The following is a 25808-nucleotide window of genomic DNA, read 5'->3' as shown; positions in this document are numbered from 1 at the left end:
TCTCTCCAACTGAGCTGCAGCTCTTCCAGGCAACAGCAGGTGCTATTCCCACCCTCCTGGCTGGGAGGCTGATTAAGGTTACTTCTTGTAACCTGAGTTTTAGTGTCTGGTCACCACTGCTGAACAGACACTGTCAGATCCACTTTTTGACCAGTCTTTTCAGTAAAAAAATAGACACCTGACCACAGGGGCACTAGAATGGCGTACTCAGAGGACCGTGGTCTCCACTTTTAAAAGTGGAAGGGCTATGCTCTCCCACTAAGTTCCTGCCTTAAAGGCAAGTGACAAGGTTAGGAGAAGAGAAGAGCAAGTGGCAGGTAAGCCCCCCAGGGGAAGAGGCAGAGTCAGGAGAGGGCCACAGTCTGGACATCTGTGTGGCTCCCTTCTAAGTGTTGGCATGGCCCCATTGTAAACCCAGTACTGACTGCTGATAAAAGTTTCTATGTAGAGAGATACAAAAAGCAAAGAAGTAGTTAAGACAGTTCAGTATTTCAACAGCTTCAAAAAGGATCGGGTGGAAATATTCAGGCTTTTCCTTGGCAGCAAGAGCTTGACATGTATGAACCAAATAATGAAGCTAACATGACACCTGGGAAATCTGAATGATTAAGGAGACCTTCTTGCTTCAGTATGTGATTTTGACACTTTTAAGTATTATTTTTAAGGATGCAAAATACTTTTACACAATTTTTTTAAAAATATGCACTTGTACACTATTGCTAGTTTCTGACTCAACCATGACATGGGCATATTTCTTAGAGTAGATTTTTTTCCCCAGTAGCTAAGTGTTTTTTATGAGTTTATCATGAACACTTGAATAGTGTCATTCATGTTTGCAAAACAACATCTTTTGACTGTTTACAGTTATTTGATCTCTTAACATCAGTCACTTGCTAGTCACCATACTAAGCTAAACTGCTCCTTTTTGTTACACAAACAGCACATTCTACTAAGTACAGCAATATGTTTTGAACAAATGTTTTGTAGTCATTAATAAAAATGTTTTGACTTAGTAAAAGAAAAAAATGGAGATTGTATGAGGAGATCCGGTATAAGGCCTAAGTGATCAAAACAAACTTCCTGGGACATCAAATAGAAAAAAAACATGACTGTGCAGGTGAAATTAAGATGTTTGGCCATTAGTATACATCAAAGGAGTCCACACACTCTCAATGAATGACCAATTTCCATTAGAAATTCCAGAGAATTTTCTCCAACAGATAATAACTATATTAAACCAAGCTGAATTTGTACAACTTTTTAATACTTAATGATTTCTTCATTCAACAATGATTCTGTGTGAAATCGGGATATAAACATTAAGAACTACAAATTAAAAAGTGACCATGTTTAATTATTGTAATTGTTCAACGAATAATACTCGCTTTCTTTGTCAAAGTTACAGGAATACAACCATTGTTTTTCTATAAAATATAATTCAATCAAGTGCTACTCTTAGGGTATGTCTAGACTACATGGCTCCGTCAACGGCGGAAAATGAAGCGTCGATTTAAATAATCACTCTTCATTTACATCAAAATAGCCACCGTGCTGTGCCGATCAGCTGTTTGGTGGCACAGCGAGGCAGTCTGGATATGCCGCAGTCGACAAGGGAAGCCTTTGTCGACCGCTCCGGTATGCCTCGTGAAAGGCTTCCCTTGTTGACCGCGGCGCGTCCAGACTGCCCCGCTGTGCCACCAAACAGCTGATCGGCATAGCGCAGCAGCCATTTTTATGTAAATGAAGCAGCGATTATTTAAATCGCCGCTTCATTTTCCTATGTCTAGTAAACTCGTCCACATGGCTCCATCGACGGAGTCATGTAGTCTAGACATACCCTAAGATCCCCAAAATAAAGACTAGACTTTATATTTCTGTTAAATATGTGTTTTTAGCCAGTTCATCATATCCTTTCTTGCTTCTTCAATATAAGGTTTATCACGAGGTTTCATATCTTCTGGCTTTAACTCTGCAAAACCATGAACTTGTCCAGGATAAACTTTAATTCTGTATTCAACTTGACAGTACTGTTTCAGTTTCTCCTCCAATAATATAACCTGTAACACAGAACATCCTTCCATTACTGTGTTGTTTTTAATTTTTGTTTAACTTGTCAGCTCTCAGTTTGTCCGTTTTGTTTAGCTTTGTTGAAGATGTAGTCAGTGTCTTCTTTACTTATGTAACACTCAGGCCAGATTCGATTACAGGCTCTTAATAAAAAAACCTCATCTTTGAAATATGATTTTATGACAGATATGCCAATTTCCTCCCATATCCTTAAAAAAGCCTCAATGAATTACGTTTCAGAGTTTGTGGGGGCCGTTGTACCAAATACATTTATGTATTATTGTGGGCCAGGATTGTATGCAACCTCTGTAGGGGCACGTCAATACTGCAGGGCAAAAGTCAAATTAAGATACCTAAGTTCAGCTACGTCAATTACATATCTTAAGTCGAAATAGCTTAATGCAGCTTTTGGCGGTGTCTACACAGCAGGAAGTCGAAGGAAGAACACTCTTCCTTCGTCTTCCCTTACTCTTTGTGAAATGAGGGTTACAGAAGTCATAGTAAGAAGTCCCGCATCTCCAAATTATTTTGAAATAACAGCTTTTTGTGTAGATGTGCATTTTGTTATTTCAAAATAACAACAGTTATTCGGAAATAATGCAGCTGTGTAGCTACAGCATAAGTCTACGTCTACATTACAGAACTATTTTGGGATACCAGAAGTACCCTGAAATAGCTATTCTGTATCTTTTGAGCGTGCCCGATATTTCAAAATATAACAGGCTTTCTGTTTCAACGTCCCGGTAAATCTCATTCCACGAGGAGTAAGGGATGTTTCGGAATAACGATTTATTTCAAAATAAGTGCTGTGTAGACAATGCCAAATTTCAAAAGAAGCTATTGTGAAATAACATCGAAATAAGATACGCAATTTGCTTAGCTCAAATTGCATATCTTGTTTCGACCTACAGTGCAGGGTATATGCACCCTGGGCTCGTCTAGACTACGCTGAAGTTTCGAAAGAGGATATGCAAATTCTGTGGGAATTTGCATATCTTCTTCTGATCTCACTTTTGAAAGCAGAGCTTTTGAAAGTGAAAGTAGTTGGGACATGGTTTTGTCGGAACCACCCCCCCATTTTCGAAAAGCCACGTAAACCTCCGCTTTCGAAAGTGAGATTGGAAGAAGATATGCAAATTTGCATATCCTCTTTCGAAACTTCAGCGTAGTCTAGACATAGCCCCTAAGAGGAGATCCAATATAAGGTCCAAGTGATCAAAAGATTCTATTGAATAAGGTGCCAGATAAGAATGGGGTTTCAGGACAACTCATGTGGGCTGTGTCTAGACTGGCATGATTTTCCGGCAAAAGTCCCTTTTGCGCAAAACTTTTGAGCAAAAGGGCCAGTGTAGACAGCTCAGATTTGTTTTCCGCAAAAAAGCCCCGATTGCGAAAATGGCGATCGGGGCTTTTTTTGCGGAAAAGCACGTCTAGATTGGCAGGGACGCTTTTCTGCAAAAAGTGCTTTTGCGGAATAGCATCCATGCCAATCTAGACGCTCTGCGGAAAATCAAGCCAGTCTAGATGTAGCCGTAGTGTGTTCAGATGTAAATAGGGAAGCATAGAGAATGAAGCCAGGGTTTGATACCTCACCCAGAGAGTTCCATTGCTGTCCTGCCTGTTACACTTGAAAGCTCTCCAGGAATTTTTTGTTTTTGTTTTTTTAAGAACTAAATAAAAAGCTCCTTGTAATAAAAGCACTTAAGAAGCAAAAATAAAGGTAATGTGCCTTGTGAAGCCTTAATTGTTTTCTCTTGCATGTATGCATTACAATGCAGACTTTGTCTATGTAATCACATAATATATTTTCCAAAGAGCAGAAGCCTTATTCAGTTTGCAGGGTGGGTGGTGAGATAGCATTGGGTAGTGAATGATGCTGGGGAGGAGTACTCTGTTCTTCATCTTAGAAATTGTACAGTGTGTTGTCCCGCACCCTAACTCTCTGCCTTAGCCCAGTGAGAGTGAGGGAGGAGAAGGGGAGATGGTATGAGGGGGTGGAGGCTCAGGAAAGGGGCAGAGTAGGGGCAGGGCCTCGGAAGGGGGAGGACAAAGATGTTCAGTTTTATGCCATTAGAAAGTTGGCAGCCCTATGTGCAGACCAGGTTCTTGTCTCCTGTTTATGTACTTATGTGGCCTTGTCATTATAATAGTTTAGTGCCTACAACGTATTAGTTGATTTACCCTCACAGAACCTTTGATAGGCATGGAGGTATTACTTTCATTTTACAGAGTGAAAGAAGCAAGATATGCAGGCCACCTCTACACTGGGGAAAACAAAACACATTAGGAAATGTGCTAATTAGGCAGCTAGGTTCTATTTCTAGCTCTGTCCAAGCCTAGAACAAGACACTTCCTTTCCTGTGCCTCAGTTTCTTCATCTCTGACATGAAGATAATGAAAACTGACTACCTTTGAGATTTACTGACACGTCCTATTCAGTAATTCCTCATTTAACACGTGCCCGTTTAACATGTTTTCGCGATAGCACAATTTTTTTTTTAGGGATCGTTTTTTGAATTACACGGCCATCTCCAGAATAATACGATTTCCCCTTGCCAATGATGAGTGGCCATGTCAGATATCAGTTTGCCCCTGAGGTCAGGGGCTAGATGACGACTGGCAGTGGGTCATTGAGGCAAGGTGGGTATAGGGGAATTTGGGCTTTTCTGGGTGGGGAGGACCCTAGAATGCAAAGACTGATAAATATCCTCTTCCCCAGAAGGGGATGACACACAACAATTGTGGGCCCTCCCGGGGGGCAGTGTCCTGAAAGTGGGAGTGATGTGAGTCTGGAACTGACTCACAGAGGGGGTTATCTGGTGGGTAGATAGGAGCTATTGGCAAGAGGTACTGTAGTAGTGAGTCTGCCCTTTGTCACGTGGGTATGACAATACAATATGTTCATTACTGCTCTTTGCTCTAACCAAGTGCCTTTTCCCAGTATACCCAGACTGACAAGGTGACCTACCCAAAGTCACTCAGGCAGTTCTGGGGTAGGGATGAGAACTGAATCTGTCCCCTGCAGGAGGGCTAACAGACTTGCTGGGCTCTGGGGCAAGGTGGGAGTGGAGACTGGCTCTGTGGGTCAAGAAGGCACAAGAGGTGGAGCTCGGGCAGCTAGTCCTCAGCATCACCCAGACCATGCTTTGCCTCCCCCCAACCCTTAGCACTTCCTGGAGTGCACCAGATCTCTGGCAGAGGTTTAAAGGGCCTGAGACTCCAGCCGCTGCCTCTGCTGCTACCACAGTACCAGTGGCAGTGGCCAGGCCCTGGGGCAGTTGTCCTCTGCCCCCTCCACTTCAGTCCCATCGGTGGGCCTGGTCTCCAGAGTCTAAATTCAGTTGCCTAACCACGTGCCCTCTAAGAGGCAAAGCAAATAACCAAATGGTTAATTGATGGTTTGTGTCCTGGCATCTCTCTGGACATGTTCAGCCCTTGCTTGCCATGGTACAAAGAGGCTGACTTTTCGCACCGCCATGGTTTTTCTCCAGTCCCCCTGAAAGAGAACCTATACCAAGAGTGGACAATAATTTTTGATTGGGTGAGCGACCACTTGGTAAGTGGTCAAGGGCTGAACTTTTCCATGATATTAATGAAAGAAGTGCAGGGTCTAGGATGGAGGTTGGGTGCAGAAAGGAGCTGGGGGTAGGGATTGGGGTGCAGGACAGGGTGTGGGTTCTGGGAGGGAGTTTGCATGAAGAAGGGGGTTGTGGCCTGAGACTTACGTGAGCCAGATCTGGTGTCTTGGCAAGATGGATCCAGCCTGCAAGTCATATTTTGCCTGGTCCTAAGCTATATAGTGGCTTCTATGTAAGCTCCAGGAGAAGCTAAAATATTGCTAGAAAAATCCAACTGCTCTGCTCTTTTATTTCTCTGATGGTTTCCTGGCAGGCCTACACAGATTATATTTAGTATCTGGAATTCTGCCTTATAAAAGTGTGACAAGAACAGAGAAATCTGTTTTCAGACAAATACTTACTTGGTCATGTGAGATGGTGTGATCTTTTTCCCCGAAAATGAAAAAGGTTGAGTTCAGCAAATTGTATCTGTCATCAGAGTCTCTGATTATTCCTATAACACATTTGGAAAGATGAGTTGTGAATTTAAATACAAACTTCTATTTGCTTCAGCAGTATTTATTTTTCATTATAAAAATGTACCGTCACAAATGTTATGTACAAATGTAGATCAGCTTTAAAATCACACCGGGTGAGGCTTAATTTCCTTCAAGTGAACCAACAAATGAAAGACTGCATATTAAAGTTGGCCTTGCAAGATACAAAGGTTGTTTCTTGGAAGCAATGAGGGCAGCAAATTTTATAGTCAACTGCCCCCTTCCTCATCCCCAAAACTGGGATGGCACATAAAAAGAAAGATGTGTAAGATAGACAGGATGCAAGTTGGACAGGGCTTTATAAATCAGCAAGTCTTGGCAATGGTATCCAACTGGTTTCTGGGGGTAGTTCAGACTGTGGCATATCAGTGTCTGAGACACAACACCAAGCAGATAAAAGAATCTGTATTCTGCAGTCCTGGAAATCAGAGTGGTCTTCAGGCTGATGTTCAGCACATTACAGCAATCTAACCTGGCAGTGGCTAAGGCATGCATAAATGTAGCTACATCTCTATCCAAAAAAAATGCTATACCTTCCTTGCCAAGCCAAAGTGAATGTACCCCACGTCACTACTGTACTAAGGAACCAACATGGTTCCCACATTGTGAAACTTCTTAATAGCCTGTGGATGTACTCCCCTCAGAATGGGCAGCAGAAGTTGTCTCCGCCATTGTCTGTGCCCAGCGTCCAGTCTAAACTTCTGAAATATCCCTATGATCTAGGCTCAGTTAAGCATTTAGCCCGTGAACAATGGATTTTCTCCCTCTTTCAGACTCCTTATATGCCAAGTTGTTCGCTTGTGCTCTGGGATATCCCAGTATGCATTATACCCTGACAACACGGAGAGCAGAAAACCCTGCTGGAGCATAGAGATAGTTAAATGGAAATCAGGAAAGGCTTGTTTCTTGGGGCTAGTTTTTACTACAGGCTAAATACGTGCTGCTGCATATCGATGTGACAAGTCTGGCGAAGATACAGTAAGTTGACAGGACAGCAGTCTCCTGTTGGCATAGCACTGCTTTAAGTCAATATAAGTTACATCGACTTAAGTGTTGTAGCTTGTGTAGCTTAGAACAATTTACAGTGTTAGTGTAGACAAGGCCTTAGTATATTTCACAGATTAACACGAATTTTCTTCTGATGGAGAACAAAAGATTTTCTGAGCAATTAGAGCCAGTGAGGATATTTCGGTGAAAAATGAATGGCATTTTCTGTTCTGTGAACATTTAAAATACCAACTACCCCTTTAGTTAGTGGGAGCATATAGTATATATTGCTGAAATCAACTGTTATATTTAAATCTGCAGGGCACCTGTAAGTTGAATACTTAAAAAAAAAAAATCTATCAAGAGCAGCATCTTAAATATATACGTCACATAATCAAGTGAGCCTGCTCAAATGTACATGCATTCTTCACTACCATAATGGGACACCCCAGTCTTTAATTCAGGATTTTTCAGCATCAAGTGATGTACAGCCATTCCGCCCCAGGAAAACCCAACGACACCAATCTTCTTTGCATTGCACTGCTCCTTTAGATACTTCAAGACAACATCAGCTTCCCTAAGACATATAAACAAAAAGAACTAAGACATTTACAGCAGAATTTCTATCTGAAAATCTGAAAAGAAAACAAAAGTATATAAAATTGTCACGATCTTTCCTTCAGTCATTTAAAATTATTCCAATCCCAAATTAAACAATGCTGTTTTTAAATGTGAGTTAGCAGCTAAGGCTCTGAATCAGAAAAGTTTTCCTGTACTGGACAGCAATTAAGCATATGCTTAAAGTTAAACATTTGCTTCAGTAGAACTTAAGTACAGTGCATTAATCATGTGATAAAGTAATTATCTGAACTGTGGGCTATTGTGCCATTTCCAAGAGAACAAACTATTTCATTAAATTACTTCATCCAGAAGGGAACAAATACAAACAAGTTCAAATGTTCACAAATCGACAACCAGTGATGTAAAGCATTATTTTATCAGGACCATGGTTGTCAATCAGGGCTATGTGTATCCCTGTGGCCACACAGAGGTCTCGCAGGGGGAATGCCAACTCATTTAGATGCGACTAATTTTACAACAGGGTATAAAGTAAAATTTCATATGGACAATGACTTATTTTGGCTCCTCTATATATTCTACACTGAAATATAAAAACAATATTTATATTCCAATTGATTTATGATTATATAGTAAAATGAGAAAGTAAGTGTAGGAGAAAGAAAGAGCCTGAATCATGGGCCTGGTGCCTGAACCAAAGTAAGAGTTAGGCCTTGTCACAAGCAGATGTTTGCCTGTAAGTCAGTGGTTTTTTGCATTAGAACTGCTAGCGCTGCTCATAGCACATGAAATATGTAAATACATTTCACCAGGACAGTTCAAGGCCATCCCAACTTTGTGCACAATCAAATAGTTTGAAATATCAGAGGTGAAAGCGTAACAATGGGTGGTGAATAGGAATGCTCTGGAGGAAAGTACAAGGGGAGGTACCAAACACATCATTAATGTGTAAAATGATATGTAAGGGGGGCATCATAGATTGTCTCAGTCTATAAATGTTGGGGTACCTTGACTTAACTCTTTCTCCAGCCTAGGGGGCAATGGTGAAATCCATACTATTGACTGAGCCTTGTCCATTGCGTGGATACAAATGCATAGGGGCTCAGAGGCGGTCTGGCTACCAACGACTATTCATGTACTTGGACAATAAACCTGACTTGGATGCCTTTGTATCTTATCTGCATCTATGGTTTTGGGAGGCTCTCTTGAAGTCTGTTAGGCTAGCTATCTGCACAGAGCTGGCATGATATACTGAGGGAGCATACAAAAATGCATGTAGCTGAACATTTATCATCACTGATGGAGCAAGAGACCGGTCAGGACACCACACCAGTGAATCCTGAGTTTACTACATTGCAGTCCTGACCTACTACAGTAAGCAATTTTCCAATACTAGTCACAGTGAAATGTTTGTATGTTTATGTCTTCATCTTGTAAACAAGTAGTTTTTAAATGAAGTGAAACATGGGGGGTATGCAAGACAAATCACACTCCTGAAAGAGTACAATAGTCTGAAAAGGTTGACAGCCACTGCTTTTTGTGAAGTATTGTGGAAGTAGAATTGCTTAGCTTGATCCAGAAAAAATGAAACACTTATCTACTTTAAAAATTACAGGACTACATTATGAACCACCTTCTAATTTGTGATGTAGCATAACAATTCCAGAAAACACCACTTGAGAGAATGCTAAGCAATTATTCAACTAAACATTTATTCAAAATTAATTTAGCAATAACTACTACACAAAAAGGTGATGTACTGCATGAAGGCCAAGGTAACAAATTTGGTAAGTGTTATTAATGTATACCATGGTCAATTTTTTTTTAATTACAAAAATCTCAACAAGCTTGAAAGATATTTGAGTTTTTAGAAGAGCCTGCTTTTTCATTTTTTAATTTTAAATGAAATTGTATTTTTTCAAAATTTGGTGCCTAAAGTAATAGCAAAGTGCACATTTTGGACAAGAATTCTGTAGGATACATGTTCAGCAGCTATCTGATGAAAATTCAATAACATTTTTATACATACAGATTCTGGAACTTGAGTAGTTAAATGGTATGCTGGCAGGAGCAAAGGATAGTCCAGGAACACTGAGATACTCTTAAATGGTTATGGTAGTGCTTAGTTGCCCATAAGTCGATGTTAGAGTAGATGGATGTACTCTAGGTTTGTCTATTTCTTGAAGTTTCGAAGTTTCTGGATGGATGCTGAAGAACTAACAGTGCCTCCCTAAATGCAGGAGCTGGTGTGTTGCAAATATCAGCATGGACTACAGATAATTATCATTGTCCCTACATTTCAATTTTTATTTAAAAGTGGGAAAATTGATCAGAAGTATTTAAATGTCTTCCTCAAAAGAAAAAGTCTGAGAAGTAGTTGTGTTAGTCTGTAACCAGGTTATAGTACATTAACTGGGTGATAACATTTTTGCCAACTCTGTCCACATATCTATAGAAACAACACCCTCGCAGGGTCTAAACACATAAGCCACAACATCAGGGGCTTATATACCTTCTATCAGATAACAGCAAGTGCCCCAATTACTAAGGGAGACAACTGAACTAGAATTAATTTACAAGTTCTACAGTATCATTTTAGGCTTAAATAAAGATTTTAATTGATTAACACACTACAAAGGCAATTTCCCCACCTTTGGTTTTCACATTTCCACATCACATGCTATGAATGAGACACATCTAGCTTAATTAAATTAGCTTCATTAACACTGATCCTATAACTGACGGGTAATTTCTTTTGCTGTTATATATACCCTGGATTCTGTAATTTCCACTTCAACTCATATGATGAAGTGGGTTTTACCCACAAAAGCTCATGACCTAATACATTTGTTAGTCTCTAAGGGTATGTCTACATAGCAAAGTTATTTCAAAATAACTATCCTAGTGTCTACACAGCCATTCCATTATTTTGAAATTAATTTGAAATAGCGGAGGGCTTATTTCAAAATTGATAAACCTCATTCCACAAGGAATAACACCAATTTCAGAATTGCTATTTCAAAATAAGTGCAGTGTAGACACTTATTTCAAAATAGGGCCCTTTAGCCTTCCCATGGTGCCCTGGTGGCCACTCTGGCCTCAACCAAGAACACTCCTCTCCCTAGCCCCCTCCCCAGAGCCCTTAAAGGGGTTGACTCTGGCCACAGTGCCTGTGCCAGCTCCAAGCCTGCCAGCCCAGAGCCAGCAGTAACTGCACCTGACCCAGTGGCTCCAAAACATAAGCCAGCAAGCCACTGGCATCCAGCCCTCCACCGTTCCCCAGGAGCAGTCTGCCAGCTCCCAGGAGCCTGCCAGGACTTGGAGAAGGTGGGCGCCTTCCTGGTCCAGGGTGGAGATCATGGACCTTATTCAGGTTTCAGGGGATGCCCCCAAAATCCATGATCTCCACACTAGATGAAGGAACGCAGCCGTCTATGGCAGGATAGCTGCCAGCCTGGCCACCAAAGGCCACATACAAACCCAGGAGTTGGTCTGGCAAGCATCCAGAAAACTGTAGAAACCAGCACATTTATGATGCCTGGAAAAGCAAAAAAAAAAAAAAAAAAAGGAAACTGGCCTTTTAAGTGCCAGGCCACTTCTCAGACAAGTGTGCAGCACATACCTGGAGGAGGAGCGAAAGGCAGCCGGAAGCAAGCAGCAAGTGTCATGGCTCCTCCTGTGCCTCCTGGCACCCCCAGTAGGCCAGCCCCCCTGTGGCTCCCACCTCCTCCCCCCAGGAGGCTGCCCCCACCATCTCTGCCTCTCACCCCCAGCTTCCACCCCCCCTCACCAGGCCGCATCCCGCCCTGCAGCTTGTGGCCCCCCAGCAGGCCACATCCCAGCCCCCGCACAGCTTCTGTGCCCTCCCCCATCCCCATAGGCCCCGCACAGCTCCCAACACCTCCCCCCCCCCCCGAATAACCAGAATTTTTAGGTTACTGGCATGCCCTAATCCCCAGGCGTGCCAAATAACACAGGTTTTACTGTATAATAATTATGCCACCATCTCCAGAAGGTGGGATAGCCCAGAATCACAGCCTGCTTTCAAGAGATACTTGCACACTTCTGGGTGCCCAGCTAGCAGGAAGCCACCAGACCTTTGGACAGATAGTGGGTAAATTAAAGAATAAGCACCTTTCCTGACACTTTTTTAAATATAAATTGAAATCCAGGCAATTCCCCTCTCCCCCAGTTTTTCCCCCCTTGCTGTAGCCTCTCTTCCACATCCTTACACTTTTGCAAAATAAAACACGTTCTGATTACACGTCTGAAGTAACCCTCTTTTCCCCTCAGCACGCATCTTTTGCGGATTCCCCAAGTAGTCTCCCAGCATTGACCTGGCCACATTGAAGAACATGGCATCGGAGCTCTCCTTTCTTAGCATGCAGAGGAATGGCCTAACTTTTCAACCTTTAACTCCTGTTGTGCTTCCTCCCACACATTCTGTCTAGTCTGTAATTTAGAGGAGTGACTGCAACACTATAGATAGGTAGATCAAAGCAAGCTTGAATAACAAAAGTAGTGAAGCCAATGTGGATGAGGATTATTTTGAATATGTACCCTGGGTCCTGAACAAGTAGGGCTAGCCAGTGCAGCCACTCATGTTGCAGCAGACTCATTGCTGTTATTACTCAAGCTTGCTTTGATCTAGCTGCTACATGTGGGTTAGCACTTACATGCCTTGAGGCAGCTGCATCTCTTTCATTGCTACATTAAGTCCATATTTTTATATTTAGGTGCCCATTGTAGCCAAATTATTGTACTTTAGTATTAGTCTAAGAATATAAGTATAATGATAGTAACAAGTCCTATAAGATTTGTTTGTAAGTTTTGTATGCTTCTATTTCATCCCAACTCTCATGCTTACAGTGTTTGTGGTAAGATCTTCTTGTTAGCATTACAAATTAAGTTGTACCTCTTGTCTGCATCACAAACTGAGTTATGAAAGGTTCCTTTCTTTCTGCTGTTCTTTTAGTAATTTATAGAAACCCTTCTAAACTCTAATCTTGTCTGAAACACTGTAAAATTGCTTGGTCTGAGTGAAGGATGTCTGTAAGTGTGAAAGCTATGAGAAATGCCCAAATGGTCAAGAAGAATTGGGAACCCTGAAGATAACCAGGAAACATCCATTATGCCTGAGGCAGAATTAAATTAGCAGAATTGACAGAACCCTGGAGACAGGCAGACCTCCAAGAGTAAGACAAAAACAAGCTATAACAATAGGAAGCCTGACAATAGCCATCAAAGGATAACTGTGGAAAGCCCTGAGATTAACACCTCTTGAGGATGAATGACACTGCAGAACCCATAGAGTCAAATGGAAATTTATATGTATAAGAAGGGAAGCTTTTGCCATTAGACTCTGCATTCGGTCCTGCAAGCCAAGCCTCAGAGGAACTTCAAATTTCAATCAATAGACCCCCAACTTCTCACTCAGATTGACTGAGCCACGACAGACTGGTCACTACAAATCATCTGCAGGACATGTGTGTATGAATGCATATGTTGCTTTTCACGTTGTACTTTCAGTAAATGTGACATATTGCCTTTTTCCCAGAAAAAGATCCTATGTGCTTCTTATAAGCATAACACCATAAAGCTTTGAAAGTTTCAGCATAAATATACATTTTACCTGTCCACTTTTGTGGGTTCTCGATCTTTCAGCCAGTCACCAAAATCAGCCCAGTGATCAGCAGATGTCCAAGGTTTTTTTCCCATAAAAAAGTCTGGGCAGATGGCGCTGTATGAAAAATAAAATGGAGTTGACTTTTAGGTCCATATAATGGCAAAAGGGATGATCTATGCACATCTAAATAATCTAAACAGTGCCCAGACTGACCCTACAGCTAGCTTATAGGAGAAAAATCTTCCAGCTAACATGCACATGTGTTCACAGACATCTAACTGGAATGCACGAGAACAAACATTTGAAGAATGTACAATTCTTGTTAGTATTTCTAATTATATTACAGTTAAAGCGGTTCATTTTTTTTTAATGACCCACATGGCTCGACACTCAAACACAACAGCCTTGTTGGTGCATTTTTTAGTGTACTGCACCTTGACATTTCTCAGAACTCTTTGTGCCATCACCATGTTCTGAGAATTGTTGCAGCCTGAGCAGCAGGAACCTATTCTACACCAGGATTTGTCAGGTATCACTTTTATGTGGCTTTTATTCTAAGACAAGTAATTTAGACTGAAATGGCATGATTTCTCATTTTGTATGGAAAATACTATTTGGAAATTTGAATCAGATGAAGCTGAGAGTGTCTCTTTGAAAAGAAATCAAGACAATAATGCTTACACGTATCCCGCAGCTGCCACTAGATCAGTTATGTATCTAATGTCTGGGAATTGCCATCCATATATGTCATGAATCACCATCACAGCTTTGTCCGTGTCAAAAGATGGTTTGCAAACATATGCTTTGATATGCTCCACTTGCTGTTCATGTCCAAGGTTCACATAATTAGTTCTTTTTCCAATATCATATAGGAATGGTACAGCATCTGAAGCCATCGGAAAAGCTAAATTAGAAATGAAAAAAGATATTACAATATTAGCATATGATAAATTAAAAACAAGTTGGGTTTAAAAATATTGTCTTGAATGACATTGCAACATTTATGAGTAACCTGAATATATCACATCTGAAAGGGAAAATTAAAACTTAATTTTAATGTTCAACTGGGAAACTTTTTGAACAGGTCTCAACCAATCTTGTTGTTAACCCAAAAATGAAGAAAGGAAGATAAAAAAGCAAAGTTAGCACGACATTTGGGGCCTGTTTCTAATATCACACCTTTTTAACCTTAGGCAACATTAACTTCAAAGCAGTTACTCTTGATTTCCACTGGTGTGAAAGGAGAAACAGACCCATTATAATACAGTTTGGTGGTGAGCCAATAATCATGTTACGTGAAGAAAATGCTGGAAGTTGTAAGTAATAAGGCATGTGGATTTGGACTGGTTATCCTGTGGTATTCCTACACTTGATCGAGTGCATGGATAGTAAATTGCAAATCAATAAGTGCATATATAATAGTTAATGATACAATTTAGTCACAGATACTGTGACTTTAATGAACTTCTATGACTTCTTTGGCTGCCAGTCACCATGACAGTCAGCATCCTCTTTCCCCTGCTGTCTGCTCTTCCCCTGGTTATTGTTAGTAATAGTCAGGGAAAGGTTGCAGGTTTCCATGAATTTTTGTTTATTGCCTTCTACCTGTCCATGACCTTTACTAAAACAACTGTGACAACATCTTAACCTTAACAATAGTCAGCCTGGGGAACAGAAGACATCAGCCTTTGTAAGCTAATATCACAAACCCAAACAGTTTCTCTCTAGCTATGGCGGTAAATTTACGCTCAATATCAGAGGAAAGTCTCAGAGGGGTAACCGTGTTAGTCTGCAACTTTAAAAACAATGAGTAGTCCTGTGGCATCTTAGCCCTGGTGTACACTAGGGAGTTATTTCAAAATATCTCCCCTTATTTCAAAACAACAAGCAGAGCATCCACTCGACCAAGCCTGTTATTTTGAAATAAGGGGCTGGTTATTTCAAAATAGTAACTCCTGCTTTCCTTGGGGAATAACCTTATTTCAAAATAGTTATTTCAGGAGTTATTATTTCAAAATAATTTCCTGGTGTAGAAGTTACCTTACGGCACATCTACACAGCACCATTATTTTGGAATAACTGTTATTTCAAAATAACAAAATGCATGTCTACACACAAGCAGATATTTCAACATGCCAAAATAATGTCCAGCCAAAAGGGCTTCTTACTCTGACTCCTGTAACCCTCATTTTATGAGAATTAAGGGAAGTAGGAGGAAGAGTGCTCTATTTTGAAATAAGTGCTGTGTAGACGTGCTCAAATTCAAAATAAGTTATTTTGACTTATACTACACAATTAGCGTAGCTCAAGTTGCATAACTTATTTCAAGTTTAGCCCTGCTGTGGACATGTATCCTTAGAGACTAACAAAAATAAATATAGTATCATGAGCTTTTGTGGGCAAAACCCACTTCAGAGGAAAGAATTCCAGAATAAAGATGAGGGTGATGATATTAAAGATGGCACTGGTAGCAAGGCCCACGCTTAAAGTTGTTCCAATATTAGACCATGCTTTGAGGATCTTGGCCACACTTAAAATCATTTGGGCCAGGAACCTAGGCTAGTCAGTGGTCCACACAAGTGGCCTTCCTTAATCTCAGTGAACTGCAAGATTGTGGTAATCAAGAGGGTCTTCTGGGATATAATAGTTTTGCTAACTGTGTTTGCATACCTAGAATTTGCAGTGTGTGTCAGTTGAACCATAACAATGCTTTGACTGGATGCAGAGAAAGCACATGACTGTCAGTCAATGTTGTATGCCATCAGCATGCACCTCACTCACATGCTCTTGTTTTACCTGCATGTTACTTTAGTAATACTGGTAGGGGAAAAAACTATGCGCATGGAAACCAAAGGAATTTGGCAACCCTGTACATGAGCAACAGTAAACAAAGTGTCTTGTGGGCCACACATCGAATCCTCCTGGTTTGCATGTAGGATTGCCAGGTGTCTGGTTTTCTGCCGGACAGCCCAGTATTTGCACCCTCTGTCTGGCAGAAAAATTCAGAAAATACCAGACATGTGCAATGTCTGGTATTTTCTGAATTCCCAGCTGGGCACTGGACGGAAGCCTGGCAGGGGTGGGGGAGCGACTGGGAGGCGGGGCCATGATTGGCGCTAGGAGCCTCTGGTTGCGTGCAAAAGCCAGGCAGGGTGGGGGCTGGGACTCCCTGCCACTCCCCCTGCCCGGCTTTTGCACGTGACCAGAGGCTCCCAGTGCCAATCGCGGCCCCACCTTCCAGCTGGGAGCCTCTGGTTGCAAGCAGAAGCTGGGTGTGGGGAGTGACTCCCAGCCCCGCCCCCGCCTTCTACTCACAACCAAAGGGAGTGCCTGCTGGGAGCGCGGCCCAAAGGACTCTCGCTGTGGCCAGTGGCTGCACCCCCCCCACCAGGTCTGCTTCCCACCCCCCTTCCTCCGGGCCCCCCTCTCCTCCCGTCCAGCCCCACGGCCCCCGACACCCCCCCAGCTCTGCTTCTCGCTCCTCCTTTCCTCCCGTCTAGCCCCGTGGCCTCCAGACCCCCACACGCCAGCTCTGCTTCCCACCCCGCCCCCTCCCAGCCAGCCCCGCTCCCCTCCCAGCCAGTTCTCCCCCCCATCCCCCGCAACCCACGATCAAGTATGTCCAGTTTTTTGGCAGGGTCTACCTGGCAACCTTATTTGCATGTGAGCAGCAGGTTGCCCACCACTCATTTGGTTGGTTTTCCATGTTTTCCTCTGCCCCTCCCTTCTCCATTTCCCCCTCCTCCCAACAAAAAAGGTTCAGCCATTTCTGAGATACAGATTAGAGGAAAATCTGTTGGTTTGCCCTTGTTAAAAAACTTCTTACCGTTTCACGGAGAAAGTGAAAATGAGGAGTAACGTTAGTTCGATCCAAGGGGTTTGATTCGAACTAATGCGTCCTGGCACACACTTTCACTTTCGAAACAGCTGTTGAAGGAAGTAACGCACCGGCGAGATCATGCTAATGAAGCGCAGGATATTTAAATCCCCACTTCATTAGCAATTTCGGTCACCTATATTTGCATCCCTAGTTCAAACTAGGGAGCAAGTATAGACGTGCCCTCTGAGATTCCAGCAAGCAGTCCCAGGTAATAAGGAAGGGTGTCACAATGGATAGCATGAAAAGCAGTCCAGAGGTCAGCAAGGATGAAGAAAGAGAGAGAGAGAATGAGAGTCAGATGAGAAGAACACACTTAACCACCAAGAGGTGGCAGATTCTGTCCCATGCAGGGTTGAGACCAATGTCTGCTGTGAAATTTTACATTAACTGAAAACCATTTTGTTTTGTCATTTTTTGTTCTGAATTTGAGAAAAGGAAGGAGTGAGAAAGAATTGCATGAGTATCAGATATATTTATTCCTTACTTTCTTAGGGTTTCAACTGTATTCAAGCCAATTTCAGAGAAAAGAAAAAAAATTTCATCCACAGAGTTCATCACTATTCCACGTCTTTTGAGTGTGCCTGTTATTTCAAAATATAATGGGCTCGCTATTTTGATATCCCTGTAAAACCTCATTCCACGAGGCATAAGGGACATTTTGGAATAGCGATTTATTTCGAAATAAGTGCTGTGTAGACAGCGCCAAATTTCAAGTTTCAAAATTAACTTGAAATAAGCTATGCAATTTGCATAGCTCAAATTGTGCAGCTTCTTTCGAGTTCTGGGTGCAGTGTAGATGCACCCATCATGAGTGGAGACACTGATGGAAAATGGAGTTTTACCTGATTAAGGACCAGAAATTTTGACCCTCCAACTTTCTTTCAAGAGGACAAGATGCCCAGAGCTCCTATGCCTGTTGATTTTCCTTTCCTGCCTGTGGTGGCCCTGAGATACCTCAGAAGACTCCTTTTTTTCTTCAGCTTTAAAATGAGGAGTTTTCGTAGTGTTTAGTTTTTAAAATATTCTCCTGTGAGAATGGCAGCTCAATCACTGTGGGGTTGTGTTTAAGAGCCTTCTGGAAAGTAACTACCCTTTAAGCTGATTCAAGAGCAGTGCTGCCCACTTTCATGATTTTGTCATGAGACTCATGATAATTATTGTTTTCCTTAAAGCCCCAGCTCCTGGAGTCAAATGGACATGTGAGCCTATCCAGCTGAGCTTTGCAAACTATTCACATGACCTGTTACACAAAACTCATTATTTTTGTTTGTGCATTTTAAAAAGTCTTGTTTTAATGAGCCAACAGAAGTATAAGAAGTTGCATGGATCATTGTTCACAGGCTGTCCCAAAGAGAGTACTATTCCTCCAACCTCCAGGAGCATGGTGCCTGGGGCCATTCAGAGCTCTTGGTCAGAAGGGCACTGCCAGAGGTATCCTTTACTAGGAAGTGTGTAAGAAGAATTAACCTTTGTAACAATTGTGAAACTTGATTAAGAAAATGGTGGGCAGACATCAGGGATGCTGATACAATCCCCTCCATTTCTTTTCTGTTCTTCCCCACAAGCTCTCTCTCTCTCGCCTGCCTGGATGGCATCTCAGCCAGTTAACTCTAATCCACATTCCAGTATGCCAGGTAAAAATTCAACCACAGCTGGCAGCCTGGAGGATTTTGAAGGCATCTTCTTTCAGCAGAGGCTAAGTAGTATCAACTCAATAGTATTCATCACCATACAATTTTGACAGGTTGTCATACCCCTTTTAGATCGTATGTCCCGCCATCCTTCCATCAAGGTTTGGTGATGTCAGCCATTTTGAATGAAAATAAAATAATTATTTTTTTTCTATTTGCCTAGGGGAAATGCAACATGTTTGTGCTTTGAGACAAGTATAGAGCAAAAGTAGGAAAGAATAGAGGTTCTAAAAGATTTTTGGTTAGGTTTAACCATTGGCCATTTTGAGAGGAAAAAAGAACGATTATTTTTATGTTTGGAGAGCGGGGATGTGGAATGCTTGTGCTCTGATACAAGTTTAGAGAAATAGTATGAAAGAGAGTCCTTAAAGAAAAGAAGTTTTTTTTAAAAAAAAACAGCAAGTAGATTAGGATTAGAAGGGGAAAAGAAAAGAGAGGTTATTTTGAATAGAAAAGGGTGGAGTTTGTTGCAAAGTTTAGCAAGCCTGTGGTAATGTAGTGATTATAAAGAGTAAAAATATAGAAAAATTAACGAATAGAAAAAGGTAGATAGTCACAGTCGAATCTGTAGTAAAGAATGTATGTGACAGGGTATACCTGCCCTGTACCCTGGCCCAGATGGCTGAAAGGGCCCTACCCCCGCAGGCCTGCTGGGCATGCTCCCAGGGGAGCCAGAGAATAAAAGCCCAGGGAGCCACTCAGTCAGGGCTGACCACCAGAGAGGAAGGAGCTCAGGCCTGAGCTCCCGAGCAGCTCGAGCCTCAGCAGCTCCAGCTCCAGCCACAGCCACAGCCTCAGCCGCCCCAGCCTGCAGCCTCAGCGACTGCTCTGGCCAGGGAGATTGGCCGGCCAGGACTGACCCACTGAACAGCAGCACGCCAGGAGCAGTAGGAAGTAGCCCAGGGTGGAGGATTGTCCTCCAGGAGCTCAGCATATTCCCACAGGCCTCCCTGCTGAGCAGGCAGCGGAATCCACCACTGCCAACAGGTCCCTGGGCTGGGACCTGGTGGAGTGGGAGGGCCCAGGTCCCCCTCGCCCCACAGCAGTCCAACACCCTAGCCCTTTGGGAGGCCGGTGAGGTCATATGCCTCCTAGTAGAGGGGCTCGTGACTTTGAACTAGGCTTTTGGGGCTGTATGTGCATGGGAAAAGGGGACAATAACCTGATTTCACGGACTTCCCGACCGCTGAGGGGGTGTGCCCCTCGACATGGTAAATCATCGCTGCATCATAAACAGGGTGACTGTATTTCCCTATGCTGAATATGGGACACCTGGTAAAATTACTTATATTCAAGTGAGTTCAATGATGATCAAACAGAACTCTGCAGTAGAAATGTTCAAATTGACATTAAGTTGATTGAGCCCCTGTCAAAAAGAAATATTGTGCAGCTGAAGTAGCAAGAGTCTTTTTATTTGCCTTCTTATCTTTAAGGTTTGCTTGGGGAGAGGTGACACACACACACACACACATTCCCATACACCTCTTACACAGGCATGGGGGGGGTGACTAACCAACCCCATGTGCTCTCCCTCCCCAGTGCTCTCCATCCTCCATGCCTTACGGGGGCCCTGAGATGGACGTGCTGCTCCTGGTACCTAGTACCACATCGTCTCAAAGCATCATGGGGGGGGGAGCATACAGGTTCACAGGCCCCTCTCCCCAGACTGTGGTCAGGGTTCATACCAGACTGTGGAAAGCAGCAGTGTTTCAGCATCATGTGGGAAGGAAGGGATGGGAGATGCTTCCAGCAGAAAGAGCATTTTCGAAAAAAGGTGTTCTTCCTCATAAAATGAGGTTTTCCGTGGTCGAAAAATCTGCCACATTCTTTTGATTTACTTTCAAAAGAACGCAGCAGCCGTCTAGATGTAGGAGAAGTTTTTTCGAAAAAAGGCCACTTTTTTCGAAAAAACCCTGAGGTCTAGACACACCCTTAGTAACAACCTATTTATAAAAGCTTTCCCCCTATTTTAGTGAGGATAATGTGAAGCAGCATGCTTCTACAGAAATGTTACTATTAGTAGAAACAGCGTCTGTGAACCAGTGGATCAGAGATAAGAAGGCTGATTCTTTTCCCACTTTTTAACTATTTTAAGTGAAAGCTATATTATGTTTTATAAAGGAATAAGCACTTTAAAAGATAAATCTTTCTGAAGAAGATGCATCCATTTAACACTGTTGCAGGTGGTGTTTCACTGAAGAAATGAGTATGCACAAACCCTAACAAAAACAGAGACAGAGGGCAGGAGATAAGCCCTAAAAGGGGAGTGGAAACCTGTCTAAAACTGTATGGTGATGAATACTATTGCATTTATACTAGTGAGGCTGCATGCTCATTTAATATTTACACTGCCTTTGTTCCACCCAACATGGAGTTGAGCTAGAGTCATGGCAACAGTAGAATCTGGAATATCTCCTATCCCTGCTCCTTCACTTTATTTCTTCTTCACACTAGAGTTTCCAAACATGCTTACCTCCTGTGTGGCACTACTCAAAGTCTCCTGCCCCCTGGTTGATACCTCATCACCTGGCCCACTGGGCACACAACTAACATCAGAGAGGGTAGCTTCCATCAGTTAGAAATAAATTACAATCACCACAACAGTCTGAAGACAGCCTCCAGAATGCTAAAAGGGGTGGGGATACATCAAGGACTCTTCTGCCTGTTACAAGAGTCTACTCCTTTCTGGTCGCTAGGCCTATTGATCACTGTATAGTTTGGGGCATCAATAGGGTTTCATTCAATGTAAGGTGAAGATGTTTAATACTTGTGCTACAGCTTAGTTCAGGCCTGCTGGACACATTTGTGGCTCACCTAACATGATCAAATGCTACAGAACCTGAACTTTCATTAGAAATAAAATAAATGTCCAGTCTAGCAAAATCTTATAATAAAACCTTTGAAGTGCAACCAATGCAGTAACGCTCGCCTAAAACAATTCCAGCCTGAAACAATGACTCACTCTCCCCAACCCCTCATTAGTCTCATTACAGTGCTGGTGCTGAAGTCTAATTATGACACTTTACGTGACGGCATTGACTATTTCCTTGCTAACCATTTTAGTGCATAGGATATGGAAAGGAATGGAAATGTATAGATTTTAAGGTCAGAACCCGACTATTGAGATCTTTTCGTCTGGCCTCTTGCGAAATATGAGCTATAGACTACAGGTTGTATGTCCCTGGTCTGGGATCCTTGGGACCTAACTGGCCCTGAGGCATGGAATTTGCTGGATCAGGGAAAGTCAAAGTGGCGGGGGCTCCACTTTCCTTCTGGCCACCCAGGAGCTCCACTTTTTCCCATTGCCACCCAGGGCACTGATCTTCCCTTAACAGCCGGGGGGAGGAGGAGCTCCATTTTTCCCTCTGTGGTTTCACTGCTACCCAGGGTTCCACTCTGTCCCTAGGGCTCTGCTTTTCCCACAATAGTAGGAGCCTTCGCAGCCATCCAGAGCTCCACTCTTCCTGGGGTTGGGGCTCCACTCTCTCCAGTGGCTGGGGCTCTGTGCTCCAAATGGTGGCCAGGGGCTCCGCTTTCTCCTCAGTGGCTCTGCCACCACCTGGGGCTCTGCTACTGCCTGGCAGCACCAACCTCCCCCACAGTTTCCCTCTGCCCCCTGGCACTCTGTGCTCCCCCAAGCAGCCTTGCTGCCACCTGGGGCTGCTGAGCAGCTCTGTTGCTGGTTAGGGACCTCCTCACTCCTCCTGCCAGCTCTGTGCTCCCTCTAGCACCCACACTTTGGCCCGGGGGCTCCATCTTGGCCCCTAGTTTGGCAACATTCCTGGCCTCAGCCCATCGGCTTATCCCTGTGAGTGTTCTCAATGATGTTCCCAATGATGCCAGATCGGAGTGTTGCCATACCAGGAAAATCCAGATTATGGAGTTTCAAACTGTACTGCCAGTACTTCCTGTCTCAAGCTCAGTAATTTCAGGCTGAACTGGAATATTTCTCTTAAAAGGACATCCAATTTTCATTTTAAGATTTCAGTGGAAGACCCTTTGGTGAACTGTTCCAATGTTTTATTCAGGGTGAAACTTCTGGTCGGGGAGAAAGGAGAATTGCTGCCAGGAAGGAAGTGAAGAGGGGTCAACAGAGAGGTCAAGTCAGGGAAAAAAGAGAAAAGGCTGTATTCCTAAAGTGGAGTATAATTTCCCACTGGAGATATTAGCTGTGACAGTAGGGTATTGTTCTGACAACCTCACCTCCAAGTTCTGACCTGCCCCTAATTGTGAGCTGAACTGTGAAAGGTGGGTGAAAATTCAGGTAGTGTCTCAATAACCTACTACAACAAATGTTGATGGGAAAAGGTGCAAAAGGGAGACCGAACAACGGAATTAGTATCAACAAATAGGCCTACTTACATAATTCTCTAGCCTGGAAAGCAGTGACTCTGAAAAAGATTTTGGGGTTGGGACACATTCAGCTGAATGTGAACTCCCAGTGAGATACTACGGCCAAAAGCACTAGTTTAGTCCTGAGAAGAGCCATGAAAATGATTAGAAGACATGCATTATAGTGAGAGACTGTTTATTAAAGAGAAGGTTAAGGGATGACTTGATTGCAGTCTATAGATATCGATATGGGAAACAAATATTTAGTAATGTGCTCTTCAGTCTAGCAGACAAAGGTATAACATGGAAATAAAGGTGTACATTTTTAATGATGAGAGTCATAGACCATTGGAACAGTTTACCAATGTTTCGGATAGATTCTCCATCACTGACAATTTTTCAATCAAGATTGGAAAGCTTTCTAAAAGCTATGTCGGAGGGATTATTTTGGGGAAGTTTTATGGTCTGTGCTATACAGAAGGTCACACTAAATTACCACAATGGGCCCTTCTGGCTTTGTAATCTATGACTCTATTTTTCAAGGCCTGTATTAAGAGCATATCTGGTAAACCAGAGAAATGTGGGACCAGAAATCAGTGAACCAAAATTGACCCATCAGAAATTAGATCTAATTGGTGAACACAGTAATGAGGGAGTGGCTAGCTACCACAGCACTGGCTGATTGAGGCTATGTCTAGTCTCTGAGCTAGGGTTGTGATCTGCTCATGTCCATATACTTGGGCTACCTATCACCAAACTACTGGAAGAAAGTAGCTATCTGTTCAGTACAACCCTCCTGAAAATATCATTGGTACATACTTGGAATGGCTCATTCCTCCACTGCTGGCACCCATACTGTTGCAGCCACACTTCTCACACCACCCCTCACCAAGTTACCACAGATAGATGCACTTGAGTGAGGGAATCATACCATGGCCTTACAGCATATGCATAGCCTAGGAAACGGATTGGACTGTAACAGAATAACACCAGGTCATTTCTGCTCTTTTCCCCAAAAAGGACAGTGATTACCATCTAGGAGACTATCAAACAAAGGCTTTTTCTTAATTAAAAACTCTCTCCAGTTAACAGGCAAGGGAACAAAAGATGCTAGTAAAATGAAAGCCTTAAGAAATATTTTACATTTCAAATACTTTAACTGTTTTTCCTTTTTAATAAAAGGCTAATCAAATTTGCATTGATATCCTTGCCACTGCACTAAGGTCTCTCTATACCAAACCCAAGGCCTTCTTGAACACTATTTAATGTTGGACAGTGACAGCATCATGTTGAATCAAAGAGGTTATTGGGCCCATATATTACATCTAAATAAATTCAAGTACTTAAGAAATATTAAATTATGATAAAAACCTAGATATTTCACTAGTAAATTAAGCCACATTTTACCGTTCATCTATGTGAAAACCCAGACACTGGGAAATCTGTGGGTTAGGAGAATATAGACATAAATGTACACCCCCAGCCTACCGAGCATAATCAAAATGAAACTTCAGCTTCTACCCAAAGTGAACCAAATAGCCTTTCAAGGGGTGTCTCCATTACTCTTGGTCACTTGTTAAATTGCCATTGCTTACAGCAACACAACTTCAAGTCTTATTTTACAATGATGACTTTTGCACAGTATTTTGGTCATTTTCAAAGAAGTATTTCTAACTTCTCAATGATTCTAAATATGCCCCCCATTCCCATTAGACCTGCCCTGCAGTTGGAGCAGCTACTGTCTTTCTTTCCTCTCACTACATTGAGGAGAAGGATTTGCTGTGCATATACCTGCTGCTTGATCCCAAAGAGTAGATCACTCCCTTCTTCTCTTCAGCTAGAAACCTGCTTGATGGCTCCAAATATAAAACAGGGGAAAAACAGCTCTGATGCCGCCGCCGCCGCCGCCGTCGTCGTGGTGGTGGTGGTGGTGGTGCTGCTCACCCAGTTTCCAGCACACTGCTGCTCTCCTCTCTCATTTGTAGTTAGAAGTGAAGGAGGCAATTGCTGAGAACCCCGCCCCCTAGTAATCCAATCAGGAAGAGGGAGGAGACTCATCTTTATGGAGCAAGGTGGGGCTGCCTGGATTCCTATTCATTTAGCCTGTCTTTAACCTTTTTTCTTTTTAGACAGGTGAGAGTTTGCTGAACTGCATGTATTAAACATTCCCGTTCCTAGTTGCCTCCAATTCTCCAACAGTTGCTAGATGCTAAAATCTGCACCTTCCCATCCAAAATAGTAAGGAGAACATGCTGGTTCCAGTGAAACCAAAACTGCAATCTAAAAAACTACTCAGGGACATGTGCAGTGCAGTCATATGAAGCTCAGCAATTCATTTGGGCCTTAGTGATTACAAACCAGTCCAGTGATACCTTTTGTCTGTGTATGTGCACTTTGTATTGTACTGTACCTAATAAACAGTGTTTGTAATGAGACTTGTGCTATTATAAGATAAATCGAGCCTTGTCTACACTAGAGAAATTCTCAGTGTAAAAAAGTATTGGGGTCTCCCTGGCACACTTGTAAAACACA

At 42.6% G+C, this 25808-nt stretch overlaps 1 protein-coding gene across 2 annotated transcripts; it reads right to left on the bottom strand.

Annotated features, from left to right (window-relative positions):
- Positions 1–1564: 1564 nt before the first annotated feature.
- On the bottom strand, positions 1565–25246 carry LOC102461254 (carboxymethylenebutenolidase homolog). Of its 2 annotated transcripts, none has more exons than XM_006111046.4 (6): positions 25068–25246; positions 14055–14277; positions 13380–13487; positions 7603–7745; positions 6047–6138; positions 1565–2057 (listed from the first exon to the last, which is right to left on the bottom strand). In XM_006111046.4, the coding sequence occupies exons 2-6, from the start codon at positions 14267–14269 to the stop codon at positions 1878–1880; spliced, it is 738 nt and encodes a 245-aa protein (XP_006111108.2). In that variant the 5' UTR covers positions 14270–14277; positions 25068–25246; the 3' UTR covers positions 1565–1877. The 2 variants fall into 2 exon arrangements, with proteins under 2 accessions (XP_006111108.2, XP_075777590.1); XM_075921475.1 differs by lacking the exon at positions 25068–25246 and adding an exon at positions 23307–24296.
- Positions 25247–25808: the final 562 nt, after the last annotated feature.

Source organism: Pelodiscus sinensis, chromosome 2 (genome assembly GCF_049634645.1).
Source record: "Pelodiscus sinensis isolate JC-2024 chromosome 2, ASM4963464v1, whole genome shotgun sequence".
NCBI classification, from domain to species: Eukaryota; Metazoa; Chordata; order Testudines; family Trionychidae; genus Pelodiscus; species Pelodiscus sinensis.
This window is presented reverse-complemented; position numbering and strand designations above follow the sequence as displayed.

Coding starts and splice junctions, on each gene's coding strand:
- LOC102461254 (XM_075921475.1), bottom strand. CDS start 23,364: ATGTGTCCCAACCCCAAAATCTTTTTCAGAGTCACTGCTTTCCAGGCT. Junction 6,139..7,602: donor GACTGGGGTGTCCCATTATG/GTAGTGAAGAAT, acceptor AATGTGTTATAG/GAATAATCAGAGACTCTGAT. Junction 2,058..6,046: donor ACACCATCTCACATGACCAA/GTAAGTATTTGT, acceptor TCTGTGTTACAG/GTTATATTATTGGAGGAGAA.